This window comes from Ornithorhynchus anatinus, chromosome 8, assembly GCF_004115215.2.
Source record: "Ornithorhynchus anatinus isolate Pmale09 chromosome 8, mOrnAna1.pri.v4, whole genome shotgun sequence".
Lineage (NCBI taxonomy): Eukaryota > Metazoa > Chordata > Mammalia > Monotremata > Ornithorhynchidae > Ornithorhynchus > Ornithorhynchus anatinus.
In genome coordinates this window covers 69,158,060-69,176,853 of record NC_041735.1, presented here as the reverse complement: position 1 = coordinate 69,176,853, position 18,794 = coordinate 69,158,060, and the positions used below count along the sequence as shown (strand labels likewise).

Genomic DNA, 18,794 nt, shown 5'->3' with positions numbered 1-18,794 from the left:
CGATGGCGGTTATTGCAACCACGCAAGTGGAGGTGACCCAGGAAGGGGCGGCCGTCCCGGGGTGAGGGTCCTGGGCGGGTGGGGAGGGCGTGGGGGCTGACGGGTGGTCCCCTTCCCCTCCCCTCCTCGTCCACAGCACCCCGTCTACTGCGTCAATGTCCTGGGGACCCAGAATGCCCACAACCTCATCACCGTCTCCACGGACGGAAAGATGTGTTCCTGGAGCCTGGATATGCTGTCCTTCCCACAGGTGCGGGTCCCTCCGCCGCTCCCCTTCACCCCCTTCACCTCCCCTTGACCAGCCCGTGCCCTCCCATCCGAACCGTGACCCCCCTCATCCTGACTGTGCCCCCCCCCCCCACTCTCGACTGTGACCTCGCCCGTCCTGACTGTGCCCCCCCCGGCCAGAGTGTCAGCTGTGCGACTGTGGGCAAGTCACTTAACTTCTCGGTGCCTCAGTTACCTCATCTGTAAAATGGGGATCAAGACCGTGAGCCTCACGTGGGACAACCTGATTACACTGTATCTACTCCAGTGCTTAGAACAGTGCTCGGCACCTAGTAAGCGCTTAACAAATACCGACATTATTATTATTAGAGTGTTACCCCCTGACCTATGAACCCCCCAACAGCTGGCCTGTAACCCCCCGTCTGACTGTGACCCCCCCCCACCACTTGACTATGACCACCCCCCATCCCCAGCTGGACTGTAACCCCCCTCAGTCTGACTGTGACCCTCCCCGGCCCTACTTTTATTCCCCCCCGACCCTTGGCCTATGACCCCGTGCCCTCCCATCTCTCTCCCCTCCCAGATTTTCACCCCCTCCCATCCTGACCGTGTCCCCCCCCAAGCTGGACTATAATAATGATAGTGGTATCTGTTAGGCACTTACCATGTGCCAGGCACTGTAGTGAGCGCTGAGGTGGATACGAGCAGATCAGGCTGGATACAGTCACCATCCCCATTTTCCAGATGATGATGATGACGGTGTTTGTTGAGCACTGACTGTGTGTCAAGCACTGTTCTAAGCGCTGGGGTAGATACAAGGCAATCAGGTGGTCCCCCGGGCGACTCACAGTCTTAATCCCCATTTTACAGATGAGGTCACGCTGAGGCACGGAGAAGTGAAGTGGCTAAACGAAGTTCACAAAGCAGACAAGTGGCAGAGCGGGGATTAGAACCCATGACCTTCTGACCCCCCGGGCCCAGGATCCGTTCACTAGGCCATGCTGCTTCTCTAATCCCTCCAGGGCTGACTGTGACATCCCCGCCGCCCAGCCTGACTCTGACCCCTCGCCAGCTGGACTGTGACCACCCCCCGCCCCCCGACGTCCTGCCTCCGACCCCCCGGCCGGACTGTGCCCGGCCCTTCCCCCTCCCCCCGACCCCGCGGCCGGCCTGACCCTCGCGGTGGGTCTGTCGGCAGGAGAGTATGGAGCTGGTGTACAACAAGTCCAAGCCGGTGGCCGTGACGGGGCTGGCCTTCCCCACCGGCGACGTCAACAACTTCGTGGTGGGCAGTGAGGAGGGCACCGTCTACACCGCCTGTCGCCACGGCAGGTGAGCCCCCGCCGCCTTCCGCCTCTCCGGCTGCTTTAGATCGATCGGGGGTATTTATCGAGCGCTGACTGTGAGCGGAGCAGTGTCCTGAGCGCTTGGGAGAGCCCCGTACCGCAGAGTTGGCAGACACGTCCCCTGCCCGCCGGGAGCTCAATCGATGGGTCCCCCAGCTGGCGTCCTCCTGATGTCTCTGCATTATTATTGCAGAGAAGCAGCGTGGCTCAGTGGAAAGAGCCCGGGCTTGGGAGTCAGAGGTCATGGGTTCTAATCCCGGCTCCGCCACTTGTCGGCTGCGTGACTTCGGGCGAGTCACTTCACTTCTCTGAGCCTCAGTTCTCTCATCTGTAAAATGGGGATGAAGACTGTGAGCCCCACGTGGGACAACCTGATCACCTTATATCCCCCCAGCGCTTAGAACAGTGCTTTGCACATAGTAAGCGCTTAACAAATGCCATCATTATTATTACTATTGTTATGTCCACGAGAGAGGCTGGAGAGGAGGGGTGGGGGTAGGTAGGGGAAGCAGCGTGGTTCAGTGGAAAGAGCCTGGGCTTCAGAGTCAGAGGTTATGAGTTCGACTCCCGGCTCTGCTACTTGTCAGCTGTGTGACTGTGGGCAAGTCACTTCACTTCTCTGTGCCTCAGTTACCTCATCTGTAAAATGGACAACCTGATTCCCTTGTGTCTTCCCCAGCACTTAGAACAGTGCTCTGCACATAGTAAGCGCTTAACAAATACCAACATCATCATTTCGGAGAAGAGGGCTTCTCCCCCAGGTAGGAAGCCATTTCTGCCTGTCTCCCCCTTTAAACGGTGAGTTCCTGCAGGGACCCTCTCTTGGTTCTGGTGTTCCCTCTGAGATGCTCAGTACAGCACCATGCCCTGACGGACACTCAGTATAATGCCGTCTCCCGGCAGGCACTCAGTACAGTGTAACTCCTCAGCAGGCCCTCAGTAAGGTGTCCGGTCTGGCAGGCGCTGAGGATGCATTTCCAGTTGGTCAGTCATTCATTCGATCATATTTATTGAGCGCTTACCGTGTCCAGAGCACTGTACTAAGCACTTGGGATGATGATGATGGCATTTGTTAAGCACTTACTATGTACAGAGCACTGTTCTAAGCGCTGGGGTAGATACAGGGTAATCAGGTTGTCCCACGTGAGGCTCACGGTCTTTCATCCCCATTTTACAGATGAGGTCACTGAGGCCCAGAGAAGTTAAGTGACTCGCCCACAGTCACACTTGGGAGAGTACAAGAGAGAAGCAGCGTGGCTTAGTGGAAAGAGCCCAGGCTGGGGAGTCATGGATTCTAATCCCGGCTCCACTACTTGTCAGCTGTATGACCTTGGGCAAGTCACTTCACTTCTCTGGGCCTCAGTTCCCTCATCTGGAAAATGGGGATGAAGACTGTGAGTCGAACGTGGGACAACCTGATCATCTTATATCTCCCCCAGTGCTTAGAACAGTGCTTGGCACATAGTAAGTGCTTAACAAATACCAACATTATTATTATTATTACAATACAAGAACAAGCAGGTGCATTCCCTGCCCACACTGAGCTCACAGTCTAGACAGGGAGTCAGACATTAATCTACATTCAACTCTTAAAACAGTGCTTGGCACATAGTAAGCGCTTAACAAATGCCATCATTATTATATCTACATGAATAAATAAATAAATGACAGATATATACCAATATATGTGCATTGGGGCTGGGAGGAAGGATGAATGAAGGGAGCAAGTCAGGGTGAAGCAGAAGGGAGAGGGAGAAGAGGAAAGGAGGGCGCAGTCAGGGAAGGCTTCTTGGAGGAAACGGGCCTTTAATAAGACTTTGAGGTGGGGGAGACCAATGATCTGTCAATTGATCGATCGATTGCTTGCTTGATACTCCGTGGATCGATGGCGGACCTTCCGGGAGGGGTCCAGGGCGGCCCGGATGGGCGGGGCGGAGACTCGAGCCCCCCGGGCTCCTGTGATCCGAGCCCACCTCGGCCACGTCCCGTGGCCTCCCCGAGGCCTAGGTGGTCCCTGGGGGCCCTGGTGCTCAGCTCCTGGGCGGGGTCTGCCAGTGCCCTGCGGATAATAATAATAATGATGGTATTTGTTAAGCGCTTACCATGTACCAAGCACTGTTCTAAGCACTGGGGGAGATACAAGGTCATCACATTGTCCCCCGTGGGGCTCACAGTCTTAATCCCCGTTTTCCAGATGAGGGAACTGAGGCACGGAGGATTTAAGTGGTTTGCCCAAGGTCATAGAGCAGACAAGTGATGGAGATGGGATTAGAACCCATGTTCAAGGGATCAAGGGCTCCTCCCATTCCATGCCCAGGAGCAGAGAGCAATCAATCAACCCATAAATCAATCAGTGGTATTTGTTAATAAGAATAATAATAATAATTCTGGTACTTGTTAAGCGCTTACTGTGTGCCAGGCACTGTACTAAGTGCTGGGGTGGATACAAGCAAATGGAGTTGGACACAGTCCCTGTCCCACGTGGGGCTCGCAGTCTCAATCCCCATCCTCCAGATGAGGTAACTGAGGCCCAGAGAAGTGAAGAGTCCTGCCCAAGGTCCCACAGCACACAAGTGGCTGAGCAGGGATTAGAACCCATGAAGCAGAGTGGCTCAGTGGAAAGAGCCCGGACTTCGGAGTCAGAGGTCATGGGTTCGACTCCCGGCTCTGTCACTTGGCAGCTGGGCGACTGTGGGCAAGTCACTTCACTTCTCTGGGCCTCAGTTACCTCATCTGTAAAATGGGGATTAACTGTGAGTCTCACGAGGGACAACCTGATTCCCCTGGATCTACCCCAGTGCTTAGAACAGTGCTCTGCACATAGTAAGCGCTTAACAGATACCAACATTATTATTATTCTGACTGCCAGGCCCGTGCTGTAGCCACTAAACCATGAGCACTTAGTATGTGCAGAGCACTGCCCTGAGCACTTGGGAGAGGAAATTATAGACAGTCGGTCAATCGTATTTATTGAGCGGGTAGTGAATAGAACGTGGGCCTGGGAATCAGAAGGACGTGGGTTCTAAGCCCCCGATTAGACCGTAAGCCCGTCAGAGGGCAGGGACTGTCTCTATCTGTTGCCGATCTGTACATTCCAAGTGCTTAGTACAGTGCTCTGCACATAGTAAGCGCTCAATAAATACTATTGAATGAATGAATAATCCCGGCTCCGCCACTTGCCTGCTTATTATTACCGGTATTTATTAAGCTACATAGTAAGCGCTTAAGAAAAGCCATTAGAAAAGAAGTGACCCATTTCTGACAAGGATCAACTGATGCTAAGGTAGTCGGGATCAAGGACGGGATCTCTCTCTCGAGGTCAATTTTATTTGTCGCGTCAAGTGACGTTTTGCCGTTAACGCTATCTGTGGGAGAAACAGCGTGGACAGAGTACGGGCCGGAGAGTCGGCGGGACCTGAGTTCTAATGCGGGCTCCTCCACTAGTCTGCTAGGTGACCTTGAGCAAGTCACTTCACTTTTCCGGGCCTCAGTTCCCTCATCTGTAAAATGGGGATTGAGACTGTGAGCCCCACGTGAGACAGGGCCTGGATCCGACCCGATTTGCTTGTATCCACCCCAGCGTTTAGTACAGTGCCTGGCACATAGTAAACGCTTAACAAATGCCACAGTTATTCTTATTACTATCTGTCGGTGTAGGTGTTGTTTGTGCTTTCCAGGAGGGACCCCAAGGGGTCGGCTTGGTGGGGAGGAGGGGGACGGACGTTGGGGGCGGGACCGACGCCGGGGGGCACTGACCGTGAATTTGTGCCCGGGCTTCTTGCAGCAAAGCGGGGATCGGCGAGGTCTTCGAAGGCCACCAGGGGCCGGTGACGGGAATCAACTGCCACATGGCCGTGGGCCCCGTCGATTTTTCCCACCTGTTTATCACGTCGTCGTTCGACTGGACGGTCAAGCTGTGGACTCCCAAGGTAAGTTAGGGTCATTCATTCATTCATTCGTATTTATTGAGCGCTTACTGTGCGCTTGGAAAGTATAACTCGGCAACCAAGAGAGACAGGGCTCACAGTCTTATCATCGCGCGGCCACTGGACCAGACCGCCGAGCTGTGGACTCCCTTCACGACTTATTAAAACACTTGCCCGCTCCCTTACCTCCGTCTTGGACCGCTCACTCTCCAGTGGTTCCTTCCCCACTGTTTTCAAACATCCCCTATTAATCGGTGGTATTTAGTGAGCACTTACTGTGCGCAGAGCCCTGCACTAAGCACTTGGGAAGATACAGAATAACAGAGTTGGTAGACACGTTCCCTGCCCTCAACAAACTTGCGATCTAGAGGAGAGTCCACCCTCGACCCCACGGCTCCTTCCAGTCATGACCCCATCTCCTTCCTACCGTTCTTCCCCAGATTCCTTGAGCGAGCTGTCTCCAGTTCCTCTGCAATTTTCCCTTCGGCCCCCTCCAACGTGGCTTCCGTCTCCTTCGCTCCAGAGAAAGTGCCATCTTTAAGGTCACCTGTGACCTCCCTCTTGCCAAATCCCTCAACCTCTACTCCTCGACTTCTCATATGCCTTCGACGTTGTCGACCATCCCTTTCTCCCGGAAACATTATCCGACCTCGGCTTCACTGACGTTGTCCTCTCCTGGTTCTCCTCCTATCTCTCTGGCCCCTCATTCTCCGTCTCTTTCGCGGGCTCCTCCTCTGCCTCCCACCCCCAAATTGCGGAAGCCCCTCATGGCTCAGTTCTGGTTCCCCTTCTATACTCTCTTGGAATACTAATTCACTCCCATGGCTTCATTCATTCATTCATTCATTCATTCAATCGTATTGACTGAGCGCTTACTCTGTGCAGAGCACTGTAATAATAATATAATAATGTTGGTATTCTTAAAGCGCTTACTATGTGCAGAGCACCGTTCTAAACACTGGGGTAGATACAGGGTCATCAGGTTGCCCCACGTGGGGGGGGGAGTCACAGTTTTAATCCCCATCTTACAGATGAGGTAACTGAGGCACAGAGAAGTTAAGTGACTTGCCCACAGTCGCACAGCTGATAAGTGACAGAGCTGGGATTCGAACCCATGTCCTCTGATTTCCAAGCCCGGGCTCTTTCCCTGAGACACGTTGCTTCTCAGCGTGTACTAAGTGCTTGGAAAGGACAGTGGAGAAGCAGCATGGTGTAGCGGATAGAGCACGGGACTGGGCGTCAGAAAGTCATGGGTTCTAATCCCGGCTCTGCCGCTTGTCTGCTGTGTGAGCTTGGGCTTCCCTTCTCTGGGCCTCAGTGACCTCCCCTGGAAAATGGGAATCGAGACCGTGAGCCCCACTTGGGACAGGGACTGTGTCCATCCCGATTTGCTTGTATCCACCCCAGCGCTTAATATAGTGCCTGGCACATAGTAAGCACTTAACAAATACCATAATAATAATAATAATTATTATTATTATTGTTCAGCTACCATCTCTTTGGAGATGATTCCCAAATTGACCTCTCTCCAGCCCTCATCTCTTTCCATCTCTGCAGTCCTGTATTTCCTCCTGCTTCCAGATCATCTCCAGACCCACCTTCGAAGCCTTATTATTATTATGCTATTTGTTAAACGCTTATTATGTGCCAGGCTTATTAAGGTCACATCTCCTCCAAGAAGGCTTCCCTAACTAAGCCATCATTTCCCCAACTCCTTCTCCCTCATACATCACCTTTGCTCTTTATTCACCCGTCCCTCAGTCCCACAGCACTTTCGTCCTTATCCGTCATTTACGTTAATATCTGTCTCCCCTTTTCAGTCTAGTAAACTCGTTGTGGGCAGGGACCGTGTCTACCAGCGCTTATTTTGTGCTCTCCTAAGTGCTTAGTACAGTCCTCTGCGCACAGCGCTCGATAAATAGAATTAATCGATCGATTGGATCAGGTGTCACCCCGCGCTGGTCCTCTAATGTACCTCCCCAGCCCCGTCTACCCGCGTCTGCCCGGCCCCACCTGGAGTTTGCCCATTTGGACCGGGGCAAGTGCGGGAGGATGCCCTCCTGGCCCCTGGATGGGTGGCCCAGCGAAGCTGAGTGTGTGTGTGTGTTTTTTTGTCATGTGATGACATGCCAGCATTCCTGTCACAGTCAATGACGTCTTCTGGCCGATTCTGCCAGGCGGTCGGGGGAAAGGAGCCGGTAGGTGGTGGCCTCGGCTCAGTGGTCGTGCCAGGTCAGTCGTCCCAGGGCAGTGGCCCCGCCGGTTGGTGGTCCAGGACCAGCCCCCCCGCCCTAAGGTGCAGCGTGGGGGCCGAACGGGCCACGGTACCGGCACGATGTTTGGCCGATGGCGTGAGCAGGTGGGCCGACTCTCGCCCCTCCAGAAGCGGGCACGGGGGGCGGGGTGGCCCAGGGGAGGGGTGAGGCCCCGCCCGCCAGCCGGACGTGACTCCAGCTGGAGAATTCTGTGTCCATGGAATTTGGACTCGACCTGGGTTCTGCTGCGTGACCTTGGGCAAGACACTTCACTTCTCCGAGCCTCAGTTTCCTCATTTGGAAAACGGGGACGCAGACCGGGAGCCCCACGTGGGCCTATGGGGATCTGGGGATGGGACTGTGTGTCTTGGGGTCCTGGGGACGGACTCAGGGGGCCCCGGACCACCCAGTCCCCCCGGGGGAGGCGGCAGCGGAGGGGTGAGTGGCTGACAGGTCTGGGGTGGATGGACAGTCCCTGGGGGATGGGCCAGATAGGCAGTCCTCTGAGGGAAACTCCAGATTGGCTGCCCTCATGGGAAAGGGCACAGGACGCCAGTCGGGAGACCCACGTTCTAATCCCAGCTCCACCCCTCGCCCGCTGTGTGACTTCGGCCAGGTCATTTCCCCTTTCCGCGCGCCGCTGTGTAAAACGGGGATGAGATCCCCGCTGTCCCTCCCTCCGTTAGATGGTCAGCCCCGTGTTGCGAGAGAGCCTGCGTTCTACCCCTCCCATTAGCCTTTAATAATAGTAATAATCCTGGCCCTGCCAAAAGCTTGCTGTGTGACCTCGGGCAAGTCACTTCACTTGCCTAGGCCTCAGTTCCCTCCTCTGCAAAATGGGGATTCGAAACCCGTGGCTCCCTCCTACTTGGACCGTGAGCCCCACGTGGGACCTGATCATCTTGAGTCTACCCCATCTAGAGCTTAGTACAGAGTTTGGCACGTAGTAAGCGCTTAACGAATGCCCCAATTATAATCAACGTTATTCTTCTTCTTAGCAAGAACCATTCGAAGCGGGCTGCGCTGGGAGAGTGGGTTCTGCGGAAAGGCAGGGGGCGGGGAGGCTTCCCCGGTGATCCGGGCTCCGGTCCCAGCCTGCTGCCGGGACGGGACGCGCATTCCTCTGGGTGGGTAATTACCTACTTTCTCAGCGGCGCCTGCAGGATTAGGGGATTGTTCCCTGCGAGCCGAGCCGGCACAGGGGCAGGCCGGGAGAGCCGGGCTTGGCGCGACTCCCCTCATAGGCCGGGGGAGCCATCCCGGGCAGGGCGGGCGAGCAAGCCTTGGCACCAGGCTGGCTCTGGGGCCCAGTCCCTGACCTGCCAATCGGGACCCAATCCCCGGCCCACGTGGGGCTCCCGGTCTTCGTCCCCATTTTCCAGATGAGGAAACTGAGGCCCGGAGAAGTGAAGGCCTTGCCCACGGTCACGCAGCGGAACCCAGGTCCTTCTGACTCCCAGGCCTGGGCTCTAGCCATGAGGCCACGATGCTTCTCTACAAGATCCCGCTGCTCGCCGAGCTAGAGCACGGCTTCTCACCCATGGCCTGTCGATTCTTTCAGTCGTATTTATTGAGCGCTTACTGTGTGCAGAGCACTGTACTGAGCGCTTGGAATGCACAATTCGGCAACACAAAGAGACAATCCCTGCCCAACAATGGGCTCAGTCTAAAAAAAGCCTATCGCCACCCTTGTCCCCGCCGCCCTGCCTGAGTCCCGCTCACCGACCCGGGCCCTTTGCGTGGATTTCAATCGGGCCGGAGGAGTCCGCTTCGGGCTCCCAGCCGGCCCTCGTCTGCCAGAGATCGGGGTTCCCCTGCTGGAGATTGGGGTCTCTCCCAAAGATCGGGGTCCCGGCTGGAGATCGGACTCCCCTGCCAGAGAGAAGGGTCCGCCCGCGGCAATCGGGAAACCACCGTCCGACATCGGAGTTCCTCCGCCTCAGAACGGGGTCCCTGTAGAGATAGGGGTTGCTCTCCGCTGGAGATCAGAGATCGGGGTCACTCCTCGCTGCAGAGGGGGGCACTCACAACTGGGGATCGGGGTCTCTGGTGGAGAATGGCGGGGGTCTCTCTAGGCTCTCCGCTGGAGGTCAGGGATCCCAGCTGCCGAATGGGCTCACTTTATTCGTTCAATCATATCATTAAGTGCTTACGGTGTGCAGAGCACTGTGCTATGCACTTGGGATAGCACAGTACAGCAGTAAACAGTGGCAATCCTTGCCCACGGTGAGCTCAAAGTCTAGACGGGGAGGGAGGCAGACGTCATTACAAGTAAACAGACATCGATATACAGAAATAGAATGACGGATCTCTACGTAAGTGCTGTGCCGGGAGGCGGGGGGAGCAAAGGGAGCGAGCCACTTGCCGCTGGACATCAGGTCCCTGGTGGAGATTAGGGGGTCATTTTATGCTCTCCACTGGAGATCAGGGTCCCTGCTGGAAATGGCGGGGGGGGGGTCACTCACCACTGGACATAATAATAATAATGTTGGTATTTGTTAATAATAATAATAATAATGTCGGTATCTGTTAAGCGCTTACTATGTGCAGAGCACTGTTCTAAGCGCTGGGGTAGACACAGGGGAATCAGGTTGTCCCACGTGGGGCTCACAGTCTTCATCCCCATTTTACAGATGAGGGAACTGAGGCCCAGAGAAGTGAAGTGACTTGCCCACAGTCACACAGCTGCCAAGTGGCAGAGCGGGGATTCGAACCCATGATCTCTGACTCCAAAGCCCATGCTCTTTCCACTGAGCCACGCTGCTTCTCTAACATTTGTTAAGTGTTTACTATGTGCGGAGGTAGACACAGGGTAATCAGGTTGTCCCACGTGAGGCTCACAGTTAATCCCCATTTTACACATGAGGTCACTGAGGCCCAGTGAAGTGACTCGCCCACAGTCACACAGCTGCCAAGTGGCAGAGCCGGGATTCGAACCCATGACCTCTGACTTCCAAGCCCGGCCTCTTTCCACCGAGCCACGCTGCTTCTCTGAGCCACGACATCAGGTCCCTGTGGAGATTGGGGGGGGGGCGGGGCACTCTCTGCTCTCCACTGGAGATCAGAGATCGGGGTCCCTGCTGCAGATGAGGGGGGGTCACTAACCCCTGGACATCAGAGATCGGGGTCCCTGGTGGAGATTGGGGGGGGTCACTCTATGCTCTGCAGTGGAGATCAGAGAATGGGGTGCCCGCTGCAGATGGGGGTCACTCTCCCTTGGAGATCTGAGCCCCCACAACCCCTCCACTGCAGATATCAGGGTCTCCCAGCCGGACCTGGGCCAGTGCTCTGAGAACGGGGCTGGAGCCCCTCAAAGTCCACCCTAGGGACAGAAGGAGGGGACATCTCAGGACAAAAATCACCTTGCTGGGTCTCAATTTCCTCATCTGTAAAATGGGAGTTGCATACCTGTTCTCCCTCCCACTACTTGATTTTTTTTATGGTATTTGTTGAGTGTTTACTATGTGCCAAGCACTATATTCATTCATTCATTCATTCAATCGCATTTACAGAGCACTTACTGTGTGCAAAGCACTATACTAAACGCTTGGGAGAGGACCATATACTAAGACACAGGTAATGATAATGATAATGGTATTTGTTAAGCGCTTACTAGGTGCCAAGCACTGTTCTAAGCACTGGGGTTGATGCAAGGTAATCAGATTGTCTCGGAGTGGGGGATTGTGTCCCTGTCCCACGTTGAGCTCACAGTCTTCATTCCCATTTTACGGATGAGGGAACTGAGGCCCAGAGAAATGAGGCGACTTGCTCAAGGTCCCACACAGCAGGCAAGTGGAGGAGCAGAGATTAGAACCCAGGTTCTTTGGATTCCCTGGCCTGAGCTCTAGTCACTACACAATGCTGCTTCTCATAAGTATCATGGGTCATGAGTTCTAATCCCAGCTCCGTCACTTGTCTGCTGTGTGACCTTGGGCAAATCACTTCACTTCTCTGGGCCTCAGTGACCTCATCTGTAAAATGGGGATCGAGACTGTGAGCCCCCCCCCATGGGACGGGGACTGGGTCCAACCCGATTTGCTTGTATTCACTCCAGCGCTTAGCTCAGTGCCTGGCACATGGTAAGCGCTTAACAAACACCTCAGTTTTCATTTATGCCCTCGCCGGTGCTTAGTACAGTGCTCCGCCCCTAGTAAGCATTCAGTAAATTCAATTGATTGATTGATTGATTGATCGAGTTCCAAGTGACCTGGCTTAGTCATAGAATGATCTGCTAAATTCTAATCAAATGAGGAAGGAAATGGTGGAGAGATTAAAGCAGGAATGCCGAAACGCGGGCCGCCAAGCTGAAAAGGCCCAGCCAGATGCAGGAAAGTGGGGTCTGCGTTTTATTTCCGGCCTTTTCCCGTGCGTTTGGGGGTGCAAATCATTTTATACACGGATATAAGTGGTCCAAGATACCTAGACTTCTTCTCCGCTGGGATTTAAATGAGGTTGGCTACCTGGGTATGGAAGGGCTGCCGGGGGGTAAAAGCTCACTGTGGGCAGGGACTGTGTTTATTGTTGCAGCAAGCTTTCCCAAGTGCTTAGTACAGTGCTGTGCACCCAGTAAGTGCTCAATAAATACGATCGACTGAAGGAATCAATAACATGTATGGAAACCGTGGAAAAAGCACCGTACTGAGCACTTGGGAGAGTCCAAAAGAGGATCGTAGAGGGCCTCGGTGGCCGCCCCGGCCGGTGTCCGCCGGACGGACCGACGGCCGGCCGGACGGACCGGGGGTGGGGTTGGGGTGGGGGGCGACCGTCAACCTGTCCTGGGGGGACCTGGGGGAGGGGAAACGAGAGAGGAAAGAGAGCTCATTGTTTAGATTTCTGTCAGGGGAGAAGGGAAGACTTAATTTCCTTTATCTCCAGGGTTTTTATTATCATTTAAATTTCATTTTCCATTAATTGATCAGGGATTAGCGAAGCCATTATGCAGAAATTAGAAGGAGACAAGCCGGATGGGATGAATAATTCATGAGGCCCAATTACAGGGTGTTTCTCTTGCCAGGCTGTGGGGGGGCTCCCACCCGCCCGCCCGCCCACGTGACCCCCGTGCCTCCCTGGCATCACGATTTCTCGGGAAAGACCCCGGGCGAGGGTCTCTGCCTGCCCGGTGTGGGGAGGGGTCAGCGGGGTCCCTGATTTCCCTCTCCCTGTTCATGCTTAGGGAAGCACTGTGGCCTAGTGGCTAGAATCGGGCCTGGGAGTCAGAAGGTCCTGGGTTCTAGTCCCGCCTCCGCCACACGTCTCCTGTGTGACCTTGGACAAGTCATGTCACTTCCCTGGGCCTCAGTGACCTCCTCTGTAAAATAGGGATTAAGAACGTGAGCCCCATGTGGGACAGGGACTGGGTCCAACCTGATTAGCTTGTATCTACTAACCCTATCGTCCTTTCCCAAGTGCTCAGTACAGTGCTTTGCGCACAGTACACTTTCGGTTCCTCGAGGACAGGGACCGAGGGACGCAGCATGGCCGAGTGGATACAACGCAGGCCTGAGAGTTTTCATTCATTCAATAGGATTTATTGAGCGCTTACTAGGTGCAGAGCGCTGGACTAAGTCGGGGGTTCTCATCCCAGCCCCAACACTTAATAATGTTGGTATTTGTTAAGCGCTTACTATGTGCAGAGCACTGTTCTAAGCGCTAGGGTAGATACAGGGTCATCAGGTTGTCCCATGTGAGGCTCACAATCTGAATCCCCGTTTTCCAGATGAGGTCACTGAGGCCCAGAGAAGTGAAGTGACTTGCCCACAGTCACACAGCTGACGAGTGGCAGAGCGGGGATTCGAACCCATGACCTCTGAGTCCCAAGCCCGGGCTCTTTCCACTGAGCCACGCTTGTCTCCGGTGTGACCTTGGGCAAGTCATTTCCCTTCTCTGGGCCTCAATTACCTCATCTATAAAATGGGGGTTGAGAGCCCTATGTGGGACCGGGACTGTGTCCCACCTGATTATCTTGTAGGTACCCCAGCGCTTAGTATAGTGCCCGGCACATGCTAAGTGCTTATGGTCCTTGTTAAACACTTACTATACGCCCAGCACTGTACTAAGCAACAGTCCCTTATCCCACGAGGGGCTCACAGTCTCAATCCCCATTCTACAGGGGAGGTGACTGAGGCACAGAGAATTTAAGCGGCGTGCCCAAGGGTGCACAGCAAACAATTGGAGGATCCGGATTAGAACCCATGACCTTCTGATCTGGCACTGTGGGCCCAGACACTGTACTAAGCTCTTGGCAAGTATACAACAATAAAGAGAGACAGTCCCTGCCTACAATGTGTTTACAGGCTGGAGAGGGGGAGACTGACATCAAAACAATGAATCAGGCATCATAAAAAAATTATACATTTATTTTTCAATTATAAATTATAATTATAAATTATATATATATATGTAGCAGTTAATACTTATGTGTATATGTGGGAAGCAGCGTGGCTCAGTGGAAAGAGCCCGGGCTACGGAGTCAGAGATCATGGGTTCGACTCCCGGCTCTGCCACTTGGCAGCTGTGTGACTGTGGGCGAGTCACTTCACTTCTCTGTGCTTCAGTTCCCTCATCTGTAAAATGGGGATTAACTGTGAGCCTCACGTGGGACAACCTGATTACCTCGTATCTACCCCAGCGCTTAGAACAGTGCTCTGCACATAGTAAGCGTTTAACAAATACCAACATATATACATGGCACTTTATACTTATACATATATGTGAGGAGCAGAATGGCTCAGTGGAAAAAGCCCACGCTTGGGAGTCAGAGGTCAGGGGGTCTAATTCTGACTCTGCCACTTCTCAGCTGTGTGACTTTGGGTAAGTCACTTCTCTGGGCCTCAGTTCCCTCATCTGTCAAATGGGGATGAAGATCATGAGCCCCACATGGGATGACCTGATGATCCTGTATCTCCCCCAGTACCTAGAGCAGCACTTGGCACATAGTAAGCGCTCAACAAATACCGTCATCATTATTGAGAAGCAGCATGGCTCAGTGGAAAGAGCCCGGGCTTGGGAGTCAGAGGTCCTGAGTTCGAATCCCTGCTCTGCCACTTGTCAGCTGTGTGACTGTAGGCAAGTCACTTCACTTCTCCATGCCTAAGTTGAAGCAGCGAGGCTCAGTGGAAAGAGCCCGGGCTTGGAAGTCAGAGATCAGGGGTTCGAATCCCGCTTCTGCCACTTGGCCGCTGTGTGACTGTGGGCCAGGCACTTCACTGCTCTGGGCCTCATTTACCTCATCTGCAAAATGGGGCTTAAGATTTGAGCCTCACAAGGAACAAACCGATGACCCTGTATCTCCCCCAGCGCTTAGAACAGTGCTCTGCACTTAGTAAGCGCTTAACAAATACCAACATTATTATCGTTGTTATTACCTCACCTGTCAAACGAGGATGAAGACAGTGAGCCGCACGTGGGACAACCTGATGACCCTGTATCTCCCCCAGGGCTTAGAACAGTGCTCTGCGCATAGTAAGCGCTTAGCAAATACCAACATCATTATTATCATTATTATTATTATTATTATTATTATTATTGTCATCATCATCAAAAGAACATCTGTTCATAAGGAGTGAGGGCGGACTCCTGGGCAGGTGTGAAGGGCAGAGTGGGCGTGGCTACCGCAGGGGCAGCAGTTCCCCGGCACGGCCACCAGGTGGCAGGCGTCACCTTCCCAGCCGGACCCGACGCAGGCTTTTATTATTATTATTAATAATAATAATAATAATGGCTTTGTTAAGTGCTTACTATGTGCCAAGCACCGTTCTAAGCGCTGGGGGGGATACAGGGTGATCGAGTTGTCCCACGTGGGGCTCACAGTCTTCATCCCCATTTTAATAATTATGTGCCAAGCACTGTTCTAAGCGCTGGGGGAGATACAAGGTGATCGAGTTGTCCCACGTGGGGCTCACAGTCTTCATCCCCATTTTAATAATGTTGGTATTTGTTAATAATAATAATGTTGGTATTTATTAAGCCCTTACTATGTGCAGAGCACTGTTCCAAGCGCTGGGGGAGATACAGGGTCATCAGGTGGTCCCACGGGGGGCTCACAGTCTTCATCCCCATTTCGCAGATGAGGTCACTGAGGCCCAGAGAAGTGACTGGCCCACAGTCACTCGGCTGACGCGTGGCGGAGCCGGGATTCGAACCCATGACCTCTGACGCCCGGGCTCTTTCCATTGAGCCACGCTGCTTCTCCATATACAATATACAGTGGGCGAGGCCAAGGAGTGAGTGAGGGGCGAGGCCTAATTACCTTGGTTCTGCCCCAGCGCTTAGAACAGTGCTCTGCACATCATAATAATGATGGTACTTGTTAAGCGCTCACTACGTGCCGTGCACTGTTCCGTGCACCGAGTTAGATACAAGATAATGAGGTTGTCCCACGTGGGGGGGGTCACAGTCTCCACCCCCATTTCACAGACGAGGTCACTGAGGCTCAGAGAAGTCAAGCGACCTGCCCAAAGTCACACAGCTGATAAGCGGCAGTGTCGGGATTAGAACCCACATCCTCCGACTCCCAAGCCCTGGCTCTTGCCACTAAGCCACGCTGCTTCTCAAGCTTCCATAGTATGGCTCAGTGGCAAGAGGCCGGGCAGAGGTCACGGGTTCGAATTCCGGCTCTGCCACTTGTCAGCTGTGTGAGTGCGGGCAAGTCACTTCACTTCTCTGGGCCTCATTTCCCTCATCTGTAAAATGGGGATTAACTGTGAGCCTCACGTGGGACCACCTGATTGCCCTGTATCTCCCCCAGCGCTTAGAACAGTGCTCGGCACGTAGTAAGCGCTTAACAAATACCAACATTATTATTATTAGTAAGCGCTCAACAATACTATTATGATGATGATTTTCCAAGCGCTTAGTACAGTGTTCTGAACACAGTAAGCGCTCAATAAACGCCGACCCCTCCTCTAGACTGAGTCGGTCGCTGGGCAGGGATGGTGTCTATCTGTTGCCCGAATTGTCCATTCCAAGCGCTTAGTCCAGTGCTCTGCACCTAGTAAGCGCTCAATCAATACGATTGAATGAAGGGATGAATGAATACTACTGAATGAATGAATGAATATCTGCGGAGGGGGCGGGGCGTCCCCGGCCTACCTGAGGGGGAGGGGGCGGGGCGTCCACGTGGTTCCCTGGGGCGTCTACTTGGGTCCGGGCCGGGGCTCCTGGGAAATCTCTCTCCCGACTCACCCTTGTCGGAGACCCAAGGGGGCGGCCGGCTGAAGCTGACCTGGACTGGACTGAACTGGACCTGGCCTGAATTGGGCTGGACTGGACTGAACTGGGTTGGACTGGGCTGGACTGAACTGGACCTGGCCTGGACTGGGTTGAACTGAACTGGACCTGGCCTGGGCTGGACTGGACCTGGCCTGGCCTGAATTGGGCTGGACTGGACTGAATGGGGCTGGGCTGGACTGAATTGGGCTGGACTGAACTGGACCTGGCCTGGACTAGGTTGAACTGAACTGGACCTGGCCTGGACTGGGCTGAACTGGACCTGGACTGGGTTGGACTGAACTGGAAGTGGCCTGGACTGAACTGGACTGGGCTGAACTGGGCTGGGCTGGGCTGGACTGAACTAGGCTGGACTGAATTGAACTGGACCTGGACTGGGCTGAGCTGGACTGAACTAGGCTGGACTGAATTGAACTGGGCTGGACTGGGCTTTACTAGGCTGGACTGAATTGAACTGGGCTGGGTGAACTGGGCTGGTCTGGACTGGTCAGGACGCCCAGACCTGAGTGTCCGTCCTTGCGTGTGTCCGGCGGGCTCTCCGCCCGCGGTCTACCTGTGGTCCGTCCCTCCCCCAGCACAACAAGCCGCTGTACTCCTTTGAAGACAGCGCCGACTACGTATACGACGCCATGTGGTCTCCCGCGCATCCCGCGCTCTTCGCCTGCGTGGACGGCATGGGCCGCCTGGACCTGTGGGACCTCAACAGCGACACCGAGGTGGGCGGGGTCCTGGTGGGGTGGGATCTGGGGGGCCCGACTACAGTGTCTGGCACATAGTAAGTGCTTAACAAATACCATAATCCTTATTATTACAGTCTACTCAGCGCGGGGCGCCGTACTGAGTACTTAGGTGAGTTCAGAGTTTGGAGACATGATCCCTGGCCTCGAGGAGTTTCCAGTCTACTGTGCGCAGAGCACTCTACTAAGCTCTTGGGCGAGTGCGTAGAGTTGGGCACGATCCCCACCTTCAGGGAGCTTCCAGTCTCCTGGGTACAGAACACTGTACTGAGCGGTTGGGAGCCCACACCAGTGAGAAGAAAATATCCCTGGCCCGGAGGAGCTCTCAGTCCAGCAGGGAAGCCTGCACCAGGGAGGGATTCTCCTGGCCCGTTCAGTCGTGTTTATTAATAATAATGATAATGATGGTATTTGTTAAGCGCTTACTATGTGCCAAGCACTGTTCTGAGCGCTGGGGGGGAGACCCAAGGTGATCCGGTTGTCCCACTGGGGCTCACGGTCTCAATCCGCATTTTACAGATGAGGTCACTGAGGCCCAGTGAAGTGACTTGCCCAAAGTCACCCAGCTGACAAGCGGCGGAGTCGGGATCAGAACCCATGACCCCTGCCTCCCAAGCCCGGGCTCTTTCCACTGAGCCATGCTGCTTCTCTATTGAGCGCTTACCGGGTGCAGAGCGCTGTATTTTGTTAATGAATTGTACATCGCCTTGATTCTATTTAGTTGCCGTTGTTTTTAGGAGATGTTCTTCCCCCTGACGCTGTTTATCGCCATCGTTCTCGTCTGTCCGTCTCCCCCGATTAGACCGTAAGCCCGTCAAACGGCAGGGACCGTCTCTATCTGTTGCCGACTTGTTCATCCCAAGCGCTTAGTACAGTGCTCTGCACATAGTAAGCGCTCAATAAATACTATTGAATGAATGGAATGGCTGTACTAAGCGCTTGGGAGGCTCCAATACAGCCACAAACGGACGCGTTCCCTGCCCGCAACTTTTGTGGGTGTCCAGAGAACAAGCCCCGGCCTCTCGGCCCAACCCCACGGCCGCTCGGGGCTCCAACTTGCAGGGGGCCGAGGAG

The 18,794-nt window shown here is 54.2% G+C and overlaps 1 protein-coding gene across 4 annotated transcripts in view; it reads left to right on the top strand.

Annotated features, from left to right (window-relative positions):
* The window catches only part of DYNC1I1 (dynein cytoplasmic 1 intermediate chain 1), a 74,553-nt gene that overhangs the window by 41,101 nt on the left and 14,658 nt on the right, over positions 1-18,794 (top strand). For 3 of the 4 annotated variants that reach the window (XM_029071241.2, XM_029071239.2, XM_029071240.2), the window contains exons 12-15: positions 137-250; positions 1,427-1,560; positions 5,359-5,503; positions 17,559-17,699. In XM_029071241.2, the coding sequence (XP_028927074.1) occupies positions 137-250; positions 1,427-1,560; positions 5,359-5,503; positions 17,559-17,699 (534 nt within the window). The remainder of the gene's footprint in view (positions 1-136; positions 251-1,426; positions 1,561-5,358; positions 5,504-17,558; positions 17,700-18,794) is intronic. The other variant, XM_029071242.2, reaches the window with a different exon arrangement.